This window comes from Hyla sarda, unplaced genomic scaffold (assembly GCF_029499605.1).
Source record: "Hyla sarda isolate aHylSar1 unplaced genomic scaffold, aHylSar1.hap1 scaffold_386, whole genome shotgun sequence".
NCBI classification, from domain to species: domain Eukaryota; kingdom Metazoa; phylum Chordata; class Amphibia; order Anura; family Hylidae; genus Hyla; species Hyla sarda.
In genome coordinates, this window is record NW_026610405.1 from 37,132 (window position 1) to 54,775 (window position 17,644).

The following is a 17,644-nucleotide window of genomic DNA, read 5'->3' on the forward strand; positions in this document are numbered from 1 at the left end:
GTATTACACTACTGCCCAATACACAGGGGGATGATATGATGGACACTATATACTATATACTATACACCATGTATTACACTACTGCCCCATACACAGGAGGATGATATGATGGACACTATATACTATATACTATATACCATGTATTACACTACTGCCCCATACACAGGAGGATGATATGATGGACACTATATACTATATACTATACACCATGTATTACACTACTGCTCCATACACAGGAGGATGATATGATGGACACTATATACTATATACTATACACCATGTATTACACTACTGCCCCATACACAGGAGGATGATATGATGGACACTATATACTATATACTATACACCATGTATTACACTACTGCCCCCTACACAGGAGGATGATATGATGGACACTATATACTATATACTATACACCATGTATTACACTACTGCCCCATATACAGGGGGGTGATATGATGATGGACACTATATACTATACACCATGTATTACACTACTGCCCCATATACAGGGGGGTGATATGATGATGGACATGTCTTACCTGCACTTCCCCCAGACGCTCTAGATCTTCCCTCATCTGGTTTCTTGCGGTGGTGACATCTCGCTCCAACTTGTCATATTCTCTCCACGATCTCTCCAATTCCTGCAAGAAGGACCGGAACAAATGAAGGAGCCCGGAGTCATCTGGGGTCCGCGCGTACCGTCATCTGGGGTCCGCGCGTACCGTCATCTGGGGTCCGCGCGTACCGTCATCTGGGGTCCGCGCGTACCGTCATCTGGGGTCCGCGCGTACCGTCATCTGGGGTCCGCGCGTACCGTCATCTGGGGTCCGCGCGTACCGTCATCTGGGGTCCGCGCGTACCGTCATCTGGGGTCCGCGCGTACCGTCATCTGGGGTCCGCGCGTACCGTCATCTGGGGTCCGCGCGTACCGTCATCTGGGGTCCGCGCGTACCGTCATCTGGGGTCCGCGCGTACCGTCATCTGGGGTCCGCGCGTACCGTCATCTGGGGTCCGCGCGTACCGTCATCTGGGGTCCGCGCGTACCGTCATCTGGGGTCCGCGCGTACCGTCATCTGGGGTCCGCGCGTACCGTCATCTGGGGTCCGCGCGTACCGTCATCTGGGGTCCGCGCGTACCGTCATCTGGGGTCCGCGCGTACCGTCATCTGGGGTCCGCGCGTACCGTCATCTGGGGTCCGCGCGTACCGTCATCTGGGGTCCGCGCGTACCGTCATCTGGGGTCCGCGCGTACCGTCATCTGGGGTCCGCGCGTACCGTCATCTGGGGTCCGCGCGTACCGTCATCTGGGGTCCGCGCGTACCGTCATCTGGGGTCCGCGCGTACCGTCATCTGGGGTCCGCGCGTACCGTCATCTGGGGTCCGCGCGTACCGTCATCTGGGGTCCGCGCGTACCGTCATCTGGGGTCCGCGCGTACCGTCATCTGGGGTCCGCGCGTACCGTCATCTGGGGTCCGCGCGTACCGTCATCTGGGGTCCGCGCGTACCGTCATCTGGGGTCCGCGCGTACCGTCATCTGGGGTCCGCGCGTACCGTCATCTGGGGTCCGCGCGTACCGTCATCTGGGGTCCGCGCGTACCGTCATCTGGGGTCCGCGCGTACCGTCATCTGGGGTCCGCGCGTACCGTCATCTGGGGTCCGCGCGTACCGTCATCTGGGGTCCGCGCGTACCGTCATCTGGGGTCCGCGCGTACCGTCATCTGGGGTCCGCGCGTACCGTCATCTGGGGTCCGCGCGTACCGTCATCTGGGGTCCGCGCGTACCGTCATCTGGGGTCCGCGCGTACCGTCATCTGGGGTCCGCGCGTACCGTCATCTGGGGTCCGCGCGTACCGTCATCTGGGGTCCGCGCGTACCGTCATCTGGGGTCCGCGCGTACCGTCATCTGGGGTCCGCGCGTACCGTCATCTGGGGTCCGCGCGTACCGTCATCTGGGGTCCGCGCGTACCGTCATCTGGGGTCCGCGCGTACCGTCATCTGGGGTCCGCGCGTACCGTCATCTGGGGTCCGCGCGTACCGTCATCTGGGGTCCGCGCGTACCGTCATCTGGGGTCCGCGCGTACCGTCATCTGGGGTCCGCGCGTACCGTCATCTGGGGTCCGCGCGTACCGTCATCTGGGGTCCGCGCGTACCGTCATCTGGGGTCCGCGCGTACCGTCATCTGGGGTCCGCGCGTACCGTCATCTGGGGTCCGCGCGTACCGTCATCTGGGGTCCGCGCGTACCGTCATCTGGGGTCCGCGCGTACCGTCATCTGGGGTCCGCGCGTACCGTCATCTGGGGTCCGCGCGTACCGTCACCTGGGGTCCGCGCGTACCGTCACCTGGGGTCCGCGCGTACCGTCAGGTCCTCGCGTAGAGTCACCTACGGTCCTCGCGTAGAGTCACCTACGGTCCTCGCGTAGAGTCACCTACGGTCCTCGCGTAGAGTCACCTACGGTCCTCGCGTAGAGTCATCTACGGTCCTCGTGTAGAGTCATCTAGGGTCCTCGTGTAGAGTCATCTAGGGTCCTCTTGTAGAGTCATCTAGGGTCCTTGTGTACAGTCATCTAGGGTCCTCATCTAGTCATGTACAGTCCTCATGTAGAGTCATCTATGGTCCTCATGTAGAGTCATCTATGGTCCTCATGTAGAGTCATGTACGGTCCTCAGGTAGAGTCATCTATGGTCCTCATGTAGAGTCATCTATGGTCCTCGTGTAGTCATCTATGGTCCTCATGTAGAGTCATCTATGGTCCTCATGTAGAGTCATCTATGGTCCTCATGTAGAGTCATCTATGGTCCTCATGTAGAGTCATCTATGGTCCTCGTGTAGAGTCATCTATGGTCCTCATGTAGAGTCATCTATGGTCCTCATGTAGAGTCATCTATGGTCCTCATGTAGAGTCATCTATGGTCCTCGTGTAGAGTCATCTACGGTCCTCGTGTAGAGTCATCTATGGTCCTCATGTAGAGTCATCTATGGTCCTCGTGTAGTCATCTATGGTCCTAATGTAGAGTTATGTACGGTCCTCATGTAGAGTCATCTATGGTCCTCATGTAGAGTCATCTATGGTCCTCATGTAGAGTTATGTACGGTCCTCATGTAGAGTTATGTACGGTCCTCGTGTAGTCATCTACGGTCCTCGTGTAGAGTCATCTATGGTCCTCATGTAGAGTCATCTATGGTCCTCATGTAGAGTCATCTATGGTCCTCATGTAGAGTCATCTATGGTCCTCATGTAGAGTCATCTATGGTCCTCATGTAGAACATTATGGGAAGAATCATTAGGACTGGGGTCTTTTATAGGTTACGTGGACTCTCACCGCCGTGGCCCGGGACACCTCGCGGCAGGTACTCAGGAGGCCGCTCTGGAGGTCGTCCCGCTGCAGCACCACGCTCTGGACAGCGGTCGGGTTGTCAGCGTTCATCTCGATCTCCTGACTGGCGGACAGCAGAGCTTGTTCTAGAGTGTACTAGAGGGAGACAAGATGTCAGACCGGCAAGGACCGCAGAGCGGGGGTCACCAGCTGGGGGCGCTATTACCTTCTCCTTGTGCAGCTGCTGCAACTTCTGCTCCAGGGCCTGAACTGCCTTGTCCTGTTCACACAGTCTGCTCAGCTTGGCCTGGAGGGGGGGGGGGGGGGAAGAGACGCCATCATCAGGAGCACAGGGACCTCGGACGGCGCCAACCGCGACCTCCCACAGCCCGACCCGTGACATCCCACAGCGCCAACCATGACAACGTATTATAGAACAACGAATCAACTAATTGTATTATTGTTTCATCAGGTTTTTGCTGAATTTTTCCCCCAGTTAGCGCTGACTTTATGACTAGTATTTTTGCTCTCGGAAGGGGTGTGGCTTATTCTGGAGAGGGCGTGGTTTATAAAAGAATTTTGAGCAGGTGGAGCTGTACGAGGCGCAGCACTCCATAAAGGCTGTGCACTATAGATCCCAGCAGGCGCAGTACTCCATAAAGGCTGTGCACTATAGATCCCAGCAGGCGCAGTACTCCATAAAGGCTGTGTACTATAGATCCCAGCAGGTGCAGTACTCCATAAAGGCTGTGTATTATAGATCCCAGCAGGCGCAGTACTCCATAATGGCTGTGCACTATAGATCCCAGCAGGCGCAGTACTCCATAAAGGCTGTGCACTATAGATCCCAGCAGGCGCAGTACTCCATAAAGGCTGTGCACTATAGATCCCAGCAGGCGCAGTACTCCATAAAGCCTGTGCACTATAGATCCCAGCAGGCGCAGTACTCCATAAAGCCTGTGCACTATAGATCCCAGCAGGCGCAGTACTCCATAAAGCCTGTGCACTATAGATCCCAGCAGGCGCAGTACTCCATAAAGCCTGTGCACTATAGATCCCAGCAGGCGCAGTACTCCATAAAGCCTGTGCACTATAGATCCCAGCAGGCGCAGTACTCCATAATGGCTGTGCACTATAGATCCCAGCAGGCGCAGTACTCCATAATGGCTGTGCACTATAGATCCCAGCAGGCAGAGTACTCCATAAAGGCTGTGCACTATAGATCCCAGCAGGCGCAGTACTCCATAAAGGCTGTGCACTATAGATCCCAGCAGGCGCAGTACTCCATAATGGCTGTGCACTATAGATCCCAGCAGGTGCAGTACTCCATAATGGTTTTGCACTACAGATCCCAGCAGGGGCAGTACTCCATAATGGCTGTGCACTATAGATCCCAGCAGGCGCAGTACTCCATAATGGTTGTGCACTATAGATCCCAGCAGGCGCAGTACTCCATAAAGGCTGTGCACTATAGATCCCAGCAGGTGCAGTACTACATAATGGTTTTGCACTACAGATCCCAGCAGGGGCAGTACTCCATAATGGCTGTACACTATAGATCTCAGCAGGCGCAGTACTCCATAATGGCTGTGCACTATAGATCTCAGCAGGCGCAGTACTCCATAAAGGCTGTGCACTATAGATCCCAGCTGGCGCAGCACTACATAATGGTTTTGCACTACAGATCCCAGCAGGCGCAGTACTCCATAAAGGCTGTGTACTATAGATCCCAGCAGGCGCAGCACTACATAATGGTTTTGCACTACAGATCCCAGCAGGCGCAGTACTCCATAATGGCTGTGCACTATAGATCCCAGCAGGCGCAGTACTCCATAAAGCCTGTGCACTATAGATCCCAGCAGGTGCAGTACTCCATAAAGGCTGTGAATTATAGATCCCAGCAGGCACAGTACTCCATAAAGGCTGTGCACTATAGATCCCAGCAGGCGCAGTACTCCATAATGGCTGTGCACTATAGATCCCAGCAGGCACAGTACTCCATAATGGCTGTGCACTATAGATCCCAGCAGGTGCAGTACTCCATAATGGCTGTGCACTATAGATCCCAGCAGGTGCAGTACTACATAATGGTTTTGAACTACAGATCCCAGCAGGCGCAGTACTCCATAATGGCTGTGCACTATAGATCCCAGCTGGTGCAGTACTACATAATGGCTGTGCACTATAGATCCCAGCAGGCGCAGTACTCCATAATGGCTGTGCACTATAGATCCCAGCAGGTGCAGTACTCCATAATGGCTGTGCACTATAGATCCCAGCAGGTGCAGTACTACATAATGGTTTTGAACTACAGATCCCAGCAGGCGCAGTACTCCATAATGGCTGTGCACTATAGATCCCAGCAGGCGCAGTACTCCATAATGGCTGTGCACTATAGATCCCAGCTGGTGCAGTACTACATAATGGCTGTGCACTATAGATCCCAGCAGGCGCAGTACTCCATAATGGCTGTGCACTATAGATCCCAGCAGGTGCAGTACTCCATAACGGTTGTGCACTATAACTCCCAGCAGGCGCAGTACTCACGTCCATGTCTGGCTCCTCGTTGCAGTGTTTGTATGCCGTCGTTCTGCAGTCATCCTGATTCATCTGAGGAAGAAATTTCACCATTATATCTTAGTCACGTCCGGTCCCAATGGGGAGACTATGGGTGCAGCGGATGATCACCCACATCATCTCCTAGAACTTTCTGAGCCTCCCCCCAATCTATCATAGCCAGGGAACGGAGTGTAAGCTCCTGGGACCAGGTGAGAATAATCCTACAACAGATGCATGATGGGAACACATCCCACCCAGGGTTATCATAGGGAACTGGTCTATAGAGCCCAGGGAGTGTTCTCATAGGGACATGGACTATTGAGCAGCGCCATAATATATCCCCCAGATTTCTCCAGATGATTTCTGCTCTAGGGTCTCAGGATGTGGCTCCACCAGTCTTCAGATATATCACCCGGGTTCCCCACAACTAGAGCACAGTGTAGGGGTTACCCCCAATATAGAGCAGGAACAGAGAAGGGAGATGAGGAGCTCAACACTGGGAACCTGCACGTGATGTCACAGGGGGAGGAGCACTGCACACACAATGTCACAGGGGGAGGGGGCACTGCACACACGATGTCACAGGGGGAGGGGGCACTGCACACACGATGTCACAGGGGGAGGGGGCACTGCACACAAAGTCACAGGGGGAGGAGCACTGCACACACAATGTCACAGGGGAAGGGGGCACTGCACACACAATGTCACAGGGGGAGGGGGCACTGCACACACAATGTCACAGGGGGAGGGGGCACTGCACACACAATGTCACAGGGGGAGGAGCACTGCACACACAATGTCACAGGGGGAGGAGCACTGCACACACAATAACTCAAAATTGATGATCACAAGGATCAATGACCCTAGTGAGGGGTGGACTAAACATATGTTTATTTAATACCTCAACTCAGCCCAAAAAGGACTGAGCAAAAAGTCCACTTTTTATCCCTCACTTAATTAAAACTTAACTTTTAATTAAACAAAACAATAAGGTGAATATTCAGAGCTATAGGTGATTTTAAAAGATCCAGCATTTTAGCACCACATGTATTATTGTACTTGTCCCTAGGGACCAACTGAATTTAGGAATCTACTCAGCGCATCTGCAGAATGCGCTGATTGAGGGTGCTTATGCTGATATTTAAAATGCTAACACACTGTCCCTCCTAACATGTTTCGCCACCAAAGTGACGTCTTCAGAAGTTAGGGAACAACAATGTTAGGGGGAGGAGCACTGCACACACAATGTCACAGGGGGAGGAGCACTGCCCACACAATGTCACAGGGGGAGGAGCACTGCCCACACAATGTCACAGGGGGAGGAGCACTGCACACACAATGTCACAGGGGAGGAGCACTGCATATATGATGTAACAGGGGGAGGAGCACTGCACACACGATGTCACAGGGGGAGTAGCACTGCACACACAATGTCACAGGGGAGGAGCACTGCATACATGATGTCACAGGGGGAGAAGCACTACATACATGATGTCAATGGGGAGGAGCACTACATACATGATGTCACAGGGGGAGTAGCACTACATACATGATGTCACAGGGGGAGTAGCACTGCACACACAATGTCACAGGGGAGGAGCACTGCATACACAATGTCACAGGGGGAGAAGCACTACATACACGATGTCACAGGGGAGGAGCACTACATACATGATGTCACAGGGGAGGAGCACTACATACATGATGTCACAGGGGGAGGAGCACTGCATACATGATGTCACAGGGGGAGAAGCACTACATACATGATGTCACAGGGGAGGAGCACTACATACATGGTCACAGGGGGAGGAGCACTGCATACATGATGTCACAGGGGAGGAGCACTACATACATGATGTCACAGGGGAGGAGCACTACATACATGATGTCACAGGGGAGGAGCACTGCATACATGATGTCACAGGGGAGGAGCACTGCATACATGATGTCACAGGGGAGGAGCACTGCATACATGATGTCACAGGGGAGGAGCACTGCATACATGATGTCACAGGGGAGGAGCACTGCATACATGATGTCACAGGGGAGGAGCACTACATACATAATGTCACAGGGGAGGAGCACTGCACACGGGATGTCTCTGTGGGAGGAGCATTGCACACATGATGTCACAGGGGAGGCGCAATACACTTATGATGTCGCTGTGGGAGGAGCATTGCAAATATGATGTCACAAGGGTAAGGAGTACTGTACATATGATGTTGCTGGGGGACGAACACTGCATATATCCGCAGGGGCACTTTAATTATAATGTCACTTTGGTAGCACGGTACATGTGACATAGCAGGGGGTGGAGCGGTTTGGATATGATGTCACTGTAGGAGGAGCTCCGTACATATGACATCACAATGATATGAGATCACTGAGGGAGAAGCTGTATACACATGTCACAGTAGGAGAAGTGCTGCACATATGATGTCACTGAGGGAGGAGCTGTGTACACATGATGTCACAGTAGGAGAAGCTCTGCACATATGATGTCACTGAGGGAGGAGCTGTGTACACAGGATATTGCGGGGAGGAGCTGTGTACACATGATGTCACAGTAGGAGAAGTGCTGCACATATGATGTAGCTGAGGGAGGAGCTGTGTACACAGGATATTGCGGGGGGGGAGCAGTTTGCATATGATGTCACAGTAGGAGAAGTGCTGCACATATGATGTCACTGAGGGAGGAGCTGTGTACACATGATGTCACAGTAGGAGAAGCTCTGCACATATGATGTCACTGAGGGAGGAGCTGTGTACACATGATGTCACAGTAGGAGAAGCTCTGCACATATGATGTCACTAAGGGAGGAGCTGTGTACACATGATGTCACAGTAGGAGAAGCTCTGCACATATGATGTCACTGAGGGAGGAGCTGTGTACACATGATGTCACAGTAGGAGAAGCTCTGCACATATGATGTCACTGAGGGAGGAGCTGTGTACACAGGATATTGCGGGGAGGAGCAGTTTGCATATGATGTCACAGTAGGAGAAGTGCTGCACATATGATGTCACTGAGGGAGGAGCTGTGTACACATGATGTCACAGTAGGAGAAGCTCTGCACATATGATGTAGCTGAGGGAGGAGCTGTGTACACAGGATATTGCGGGGGGGGGGAGCAGTTTGCATATGATGTCACAGTAGGAGAAGTGCTGCACATATGATGTCACTGAGGGAGGAGCTGTGTACACATGATGTCACAGTAGGAGAAGTGCTGCACACATGATGTCACTGAGGGAGGAGCTGTGTACACAGGATATTGCGGGGAGGAGCTGTGTACACATGATGTCACAGTAGGAGAAGTGCTGCACATATGATGTCACTGAGGGAGGAGCTGTGTACACAGGATATTGCGGGGGGGGAGCAGTTTGCATATGATGTCACAGTAGGAGAAATGCTGCACATATGAGGTCACTGAGGTAGGAGCTGTGTACACGATGTCACAGTAGGAGAAGTGCTGCACATATGATGTCACTGAGGGAGGAGCTGTGTACACATGATGTCACAGTAGGAGAAGTGCTGCACATATGATGTAGCTGAGGGAGGAGCTGTGTACACATGATGTCACAGTAGGAGAAGCTCTGCACATATGATGTAGCTGAGGGAGGAGCTGTGTACACAGGATATTGCGGGGGGGGAGCAGTTTGCATATGATGTCACAGTAGAAGTGCTGCACATATGATGTAGCTAAGGGAGGAGCTGTGTACACATGATGTAACAGTAGGAGAAGTGCTGCACATATGATGTCACTGAGGGAGGAGCTGTGTACACAGGATATTGCGGGGAGGAGCTGTGTACACATGATGTCACAGTAGGAGAAGTGCTGCACATATGATGTCACTGAGGGAGGAGCTGTGTACACAGGATATTGCGGGGGGGGAACAGTTTGCATATGATGTCACAGTAGGAGAAGTGCTGCACATATGATGTCACAGTAGGAGAAGCTCTGCACATATGATGTCACAGTAGAGAAGCTCTGCACATATGATGTCACAGTAGGAGAAGCTCTGCACATATGATGTCACAGTAGGAGAAGCTCTGCACATATGATGTCACAGTAGGAGAAGCTCTGCACATATGATGTCACAGTAGGAGAAGCTCTGCACATATGATGTCACAGTAGGAGAAGCTCTGCACATATGATGTCACAGTAGGAGAAGTGCTGCACATATGATGTCACTGAGGGAGGAGCTGTGTACACAGGATATTGCGGGGAGGAGCTGTGTACACATGATGTCACAGTAGGAGAAGCTCTGCACATATGATGTAGCTGAGGGAGGAGCTGTGTACACATGATGTCACAGTAGGAGAAGCTCTGCACATATGATGTAGCTGAGGGAGGAGCTGTGTACACATGAAATTGCGGGGGGGGGGAGCAATTTGCATATGATGTCACAGTAGGAGAAGTGCTGCACATATGATGTCACAGAGGGAGGAGCTGTGTACACATGATGTCACAGTAGGAGAAGCTCTGCACATATGATGTAGCTGAGGGAGGAGCTGTGTACACATGAAATTGCGGGGGGGGGAGCAGTTTGCATAGGATGTCACAGTAGGAGAAGCTCTGCACATATGATGTCACTGAGGGAGGAGCTGTGTACACATGATGTCACAGTAGGAGAAGCTCTGCATATATGATGTCACTGAGGGAGGAGCTGTGTACACATGATGTCACAGTAGGAGAAGTGCTGCACATATGATGTCACTGAGGGAGGAGCTGTGTACACAAGATATTGCAGGGGGAGGAGCAGTTTGCATATGATGTTACAGTAGGAGAAATGCTGCATATATGATGTCACTGAGGGAGGAGCTGTGTACACATGATGTCACAGTAGGAGAAGCTCTGCACATATGATGTCACTGAGGGAGGAGCTGTGTACACATGATGTCACAGTAGGAGAAGCTCTGCACATATGATGTAGCTGAGGGAGGAGCTGTGTACACAAGATATTGGCAGGGGGAGGAGCAGTTTGCATATGATGTTACAGTAGGAGAAGTGCTGCACATATGATGTCACTGAGGGAGGAGCTGTGTACACATGATGTCACAGTAGGAGAAGCTCTGCACATATGATGTAGCTGAGGGAGGAGCTGTGTACACATGAAATTGCGGGGGGGGAGCAGTTTGCATATGATGTCACAGTAGGAGAAGCTCTGCACATATGATGTCACTGAGGGAGGAGCTGTGTACACATGATGTCACAGTAGGAGACGCTCTGCACATATGATGTTGCTGAGGGAGGAGCTGTGTACACAAGATATTGCAGGGGGAGGAGCAGTTTGCATATGATGTCACTGAGGGAGGAGCTGTGTACACATTATGTCACAGTAGGAGAAGCTCTGCACATATGATGTAGCTAAGGGAGGAGCTGTGTACACAGGATATTGCGGGGGGAGCAGTTTTGCATATGATGTCACAGTAGGAGAAGCTCTGCACATATGATGTAGCTGAGGGAGGAGCTGTGTACACAGGATATTGCGGGGGGGAGCAGTTTGCATATGATGTCACAGTAGGAGAAAGCTCTGCACATATGATGTAGCTAAGGGAGGAGCTGTGTACACAGGATATTGCAGGGGGAGCAGTTTGCATATGATGTCACAGTAGAAGCTCTGCACATATGATGTCGCTGAGGGAGGAGCTGTGTACACATGAAATTGCAGGGGGAGGAGCAGTTTGCATGTCGGCAGGGGGAGGAGCACATGATGTGGCAGGCGTGGATGTGGCCAGGGTTAGGATGGCAGATGATGACATCATCGGTGGGCTTACTTGCTGGTACAGCTGTGGTCTAAGCGCGGAGTTCTCAATCATAGTGTGAACCATGCTGATAAGAGGCTCATTGTCTTTCATCTACGTCAAACATGAGGAGCACAAGGTTAAGTAGGCGGCTGCAGCTGAAAGACCAGACAGTAATCACAGCTACATATCCCACCCCCCTGGATGAGCCTGTAGACACTGCTGGCGACACTCTACACTGACCCCAGAGGGTCCTGCCCTTCAGTAACCATAGACTGGGACTATACCAGTAATAAAATATAATGTATCACAGCAGCCCAAGTCTCTTCTGACAGTCACCACCAACGTAAGGATGGGTCGGGAGAGCAGAGACCAGAAGACGACTGGGAAAGCGGCATTAAGGATGGGTCGGGAGAGCAGAGGCCAGAAGACGACTGGGAAAGCGGCATTAAGGATGGGTCGGGAGAGCAGAGGCCAGAAGACGACTGGGAAAGCGGCATTAAGGATGGGTCGGGAGAGCAGAGGCCAGAAGACGACTGGGAAAGAGGCATTAAGGATGGGTCGGGAGAGCAGAGGCCAGAAGACGACTGGGAAAGCGGCATTAAGGATGGGTCGGGAGAGCAGAGGCCAGAAGACGACTGGGAAAGCGGCATTAAGGATGGGTCGGGAGAGCAGAGGCCAGAAGACGACTGGAAAGAGGCATTAAGGATGGGTCGGGAGAGCAGAGGCCAGAAGACGACTGGGAAAGAGGCATTAAGGATGGGTCGGGAGAGCAGAGGCCAGAAGACGACTGGGAAAGCGGCATTAAGGATGGGTCGGGAGAGCAGAGGCCAGAAGACGACTGGGAAAGCGGCATTAAGGATGGGTCGGGAGAGCAGAGGCCAGAAGACGACTGGGAAAGAGGCATTAAGGATGGGTCGGGAGAGCAGAGGCCAGAAGACGACTGGGAAAGAGGCATTAAGGATGGGTCGGGAGAGCAGAGGCCAGAAGACGACTGGGAAAGCGGCATTAAGGATGGGTCGGGAGAGCAGAGACCAGCGGCTGGGAGAGCAGAGGCCAGAAGACGACTGGGAAAGTGGCATTAAGGATGGGTCGGGAGAGCAGAGGCCAGGGGGCCGGGAGAGCAGAGGCCAGGGGGCCGGGAGAGCAGAGGCCAGGGGGCCGGGAGAGCAGAGGCCAGGGGGCCGGGAGAGCAGAGGCCAGGGGGCCGGGAGAGCAGAGGCCAGGGGGGCCGGGAGAGCAGAGGCCAGGGGGCCGGGAGAGCAGAGGCCAGGGGGCCGGGAGAGCAGAGGCCAGGGGGCCGGGAGAGCAGAGGCCAGGGGGCCGGGAGAGCAGAGGCCAGGGGGGCCGGGAGAGCAGAGGCCAGGGGGCCGGGAGAGCGACATTAAGGAGGGGTCAGAAAAGCGACATTAAGGAGGGGGTCAGAAGAGCGACATTAAGGAGGGGGTCAGAAGAGCGACATTAAGGAGGGTCAGAAGAGCAGAGAGGATGGCTGGGAGGGGCCGGGAGAGCAGAGGTCAAGAGACAACGGGGAGAGCGAAATCCAGAGGGAGCCAAGATAAGAACAGAGAAAGTAAGAGCAACAACCGGAAGACATGGAGGGCGCCTGTGGAGAAATAACGGGGGGGGGGGGGGGGGGGTGCGGCGGAGGAGACAACCGGGGGGGCGGATGAGACAACCTGTAGAGACAACCAGGGGGGGGGGGGATTGCTGTAGCCGCCCCCCCACCACCACCACCACCGGTTGACTCCTCTGCGCCCCCCCCCCCTCGTTGTCTGCTGAGGAGGGGGGGCGGCTGAGGAGACAACTGGGGGGGGGGGCGGCTGAAGAGACAACTGGGGGGGGGGGGGGCGGCTGAGGAGACAACCGGGGGGTCCGAGGAGACAACCCCAGGGGTTGTGTTGGGGGGGGGGGGGGGGGGGGCGCTTAGCAGACAATGGGGGGGGGCTTTAAAGACAACTGTGGGGGGGGGGGTCTGAGGAGACAACTGTGGGGGGGGGGGCTGAGGAGACAACTGTGGGGGGGGGGCTGAGGAGACAACTGTGGGGGGGGGGGCTGAGGAGACAACTGTGGGGGGGGGGGCTGAGGAGACAACTGTGGGGGGGGGGGGCTGAGGAGACAACTGTGGGGGGGGGCTGAGGAGACAACTGTGGGGGGGGGGGCTGAGTAGACAACTGTGGGGGGGGGGGGCTGAGGAGACAACTGTGGGGGGGGCTGAGGAGACAACTGTGGGGGGGGGCTGAGGAGACAACTGTGGGGGGGGGGGGCTGAGGAGACAACTGTGGGGGGGGGGCTGAGGAGACAACTGTGGGGGGGGGGCTGAGGAGACAACTGTGGGGGGGGGCTGAGGAGACAACTGTGGGGGGGGGGGCTGAGGAGACAACTGTGGGGGGGGGGCTGAGGAGTCAACTGTGGGGGGGGGGGGGGGGCTGAGGAGACAACTGTGGGTGGGGGGGGGGGGCTGAGGAGACAACTGTGGGGGGGGGGGGGGGCTGAGGAGACAACTGTGGGGGGGGGCTGAGGAGACAACTGTGGGGGGGGGGGCTGAGGAGACAACTGGGGGGGGGGGGCTGAGGAGACAACTGTGGGGGGGGGGCTGAGGAGACAACTGTGGGGGGGGGGCTGAGGAGACAACTGTGGGGGGGGGGCTGAGGAGACAACTGTGGGGGGGGGCTGAGGAGACAACTGTGGGGGGGGCTGAGGAGACAACTGTGGGGGGGGCTGAGGAGACAACTGGGGGGGGGGGCTGAGGAGACAACTGGGGGGGGGGGGGGCTGAGGAGACAACTGGGGGCTGAGGAGACAACTGGGGGGGGGCTGAGGAGACAACTGGGGGGGGCTGAGGAGACAACTGGGGGGGGGCTGAGGAGACAACTGGGGGGGGGGCGGCTGAGGTGAAGACCAAGAAAAGAGAGGTAAGAACTTGGATTATTAAAACTTGCCGAGTGACCACCAGGATAGCAGACGACTGGCAGCGCTGAGGGGACAACTGGGATATCTTGCATCCAAGTCTACTGATGTGATAACTGGAAAATACGAGGGAACAACCTGGAGAGCAGAGTTTAGACTGGGAATGCCGAGGTGACAATCTGGAGATCAGCGGTTGAATCAGGAGAGCCGAGGTGACGAGCCAACGCAACTGGTAAATATTAGGGGACAATGAGGACATTGGAAAATCTGTCTTGAGGTGAAGACTAAGACAGGTGAGGGCTGACGACCTGAAGATCAGAGGGGGGAACTGGGAGATCTGAAGGACGGTTGGAGATCTCGGGTGATGACTGGGAAATTTTAGGTGGTGGCTGAGAGATCAGGGATGAAAACTGGAACTTCTGAGGTGACAACTGGGACGAGATGATATGAGGTGAGCTGACAGCCAGGAGATCTCAGAAGATACCCAAGAGAGTCAGGAAAAGATGCAGCTCAATAAGGTCCCCTTTTACAGTCATTAACCCCTTGTAAATGTACGTCCTGGTTTGGAGGGACTTCCCGCACCAGGACGTACATTTACGTCCTGTTGTATGACCGCGAGCATCGGAAGGGTGCTCGCGTCATACACGGCAGGTTCCGGATGCTAGCAGCAGCCGGGGACCCGCCCGTAATGCCTGATCGCGCGGATGTCTGCTATTAACCCCTCCGATGCCGTGATCAATACACATTATGGCATCTGCAGGACTTTGATTGGATGAGCGGATCGCCCGCAGTATTGCCTCAGGGATCCGATCATCCAGCATGACAGCCTGAGGTCCCCTCACCTAGCTCCGGCCGTCTCCCAGGGTCTTCTGCTCTGGTCTGCGATCGAGCAGACAATACAAGAAGATGACCGATAATACTGAGCAGTGCTGTGTCCTATACATAGCACTGCACAGTATTAGCAATAAAACGATTGCTATAGATAATTCCCTATGGGGACAGAAAAAGTGTAAAAAAAAGGTGAAAAATTAAAAAAAAAAAAAAGTAAAAAAAAAGTGAAAAATCCCCTCCCCCAATAAAAAAGAAAATTGTCCGTTTTTCCCATTTTACCCCCAAAAAGCGTAATTTTTTTTTAAACAAACATATTTGGTATCGCCGCGTGTGTAAATGTCCAAACTATCAAAATATAATGTTAATGATCCCGTACGGTGAATAGCGTAAACGTAAAAAATGCTGCTTTTGTCATTTTATTCAAAACATTTTTTATTAAAAATGATCTAAAAGTTTTATATATGCAAATGTGATATTCAAAAAATAAGTACAAATGACGGCGCAAAAAAATTTGCCCTCATACCGCCCTATATACGGAAAAATGAAAAAGTTATAAGTGGTCAAAATAGGGCGATTTTACATTACTGATTTTGTACAAAAAAGTTTTAGATTTTTTTTAAGCGGTACAAAATATAAAAGTATCTAGCCATGGATATCATTTTAATCGTATTGACCCACAGAATAAAGAACACGTCATTTTTACCGTAAAGTGTATAGTGTGAAAACGAAACCCTCCAAAATGTGCAAAATTTATGTTTCATTGAAATTTCCTCCATAAAAAAAAGTTTTTTTGGGTTCGCTATACATTTTTTGGTAAAATGAGAGGTGTCATTACAAAGTACAATTGGTCACACAAAAAACAAGCCCTTACATGGGTCTGTAGATGGAAATATAAAGGAGTTATGGATTTTAGAAAGGCGAGGAGGAAAAAATGAAACCACAAAAATAAAATTGGCGTGGCCCTTGAGGTGAAAATGGGCTTGGTCATGAAGGGGTTAATCATGTGTCCCCCTGACTGACTTAAAGGAGTACTCCGGCGCGCACTTTTTTCCTTTTATCCCGTCCGGGCTGCAAAATAAAGAAAACACACTTTCTCTTACCTGCCTACGCGCCCCCGGAGCTCCGGTACACTCCGGTACAGGTGTTGGGTCCCCGGGCTGTATTCTTCTTACTTCCTGTTAGCCCGGCACGTCACACGGAGCTTCAGCCTATCACCGGCCGCAGCAAATTCCCGCCTCGGCCAGTGATAGGCTGAAGCTCCGTGTGACGTGCCGGGCTAACAAGAAGTAAGAAGAATACAGCCCGGGGACCCAACACCTGTACCGGAGCTCCGGGGGCGCGTTGGCAGGTAAGAGAAAGTTTCTTTTATTTTGCAGCCTGGATAGGATAAAATGAGAAAAGTGCGCGCCGGAGTACTCCTTTAACCATGAGAGGAGCAGACGCTGCTGTGGTTACAGGTCAATTGTAATTAAAGCAAAGAACAGGTAATGCAAAGATTACATGATTAATCTACAGAGCAGGATAAGGAAAATCATAATTCTGCTCAGCTGTAGAAACCATCTGACTACAGGTAACAGCTGTATCTAAATTCCTGCAAATACAAAGAAAAACCATCCAAATCCCACCTGGTGGTCCACATAGACGACCGTCCTCTGAAGATGATGGGTCAGAATCTCATTCTAGCAGCAGTGGAAGCAGTAAAGAGAAGACAGAGGCGGCGTGAGAAATCAAGCACTCGCATTACACATCAGAAGAAGAGAACCATCACCCTGTCCCAAGCTGTAACTATATATATATATATATATATATATATATATATATATATATATATATATATATATATACACACACACACACACACATATATATATATATATATATAATACACACACACAGTCATGGCTGTAAATGTTGCCCCCCCTGAATGTTTCTATATAATGAAGTATTCCTCAAAGGAAAGGATTGCAGTAAACAGGTTTATTCCCTTTGTGTATATATATATATATATATATATATATATATATATATATATGTAGATCTCCTCTCCTCTGTATATATATATATATAGATCTCCTCTCCTCTGCTTATATATATATATAGATCTCCTCTCCTCTGTATATATATATATATATATATATATATAGATCTCCTCTCCTCTGTATATATATATATATATATAGATCTCCTCTCCTCTGTGTATATATATATATATATATATATATATATATATATATATAGATCTCCTCTCCTCTGTATATATATATAGATCTCCTCTCCTCTGT

General features: G+C 52.2%; 1 protein-coding gene across 1 annotated transcript in view; it reads right to left on the reverse strand.

Annotated features, from left to right (window-relative positions):
• PLEKHA5 (pleckstrin homology domain containing A5) overlaps positions 1-17,644 on the reverse strand; it is a gene marked incomplete at its 3' end in the record, with an annotated part of 118,862 nt that overhangs the window by 36,629 nt on the left and 64,589 nt on the right. Inside the window, 6 exon segments of the mRNA XM_056553818.1 lie at positions 543-644; positions 3,324-3,473; positions 3,544-3,624; positions 5,865-5,927; positions 11,656-11,736; positions 16,988-17,041. Of these exon segments, the coding sequence (XP_056409793.1) occupies positions 543-644; positions 3,324-3,473; positions 3,544-3,624; positions 5,865-5,927; positions 11,656-11,736; positions 16,988-17,041 (531 nt within the window).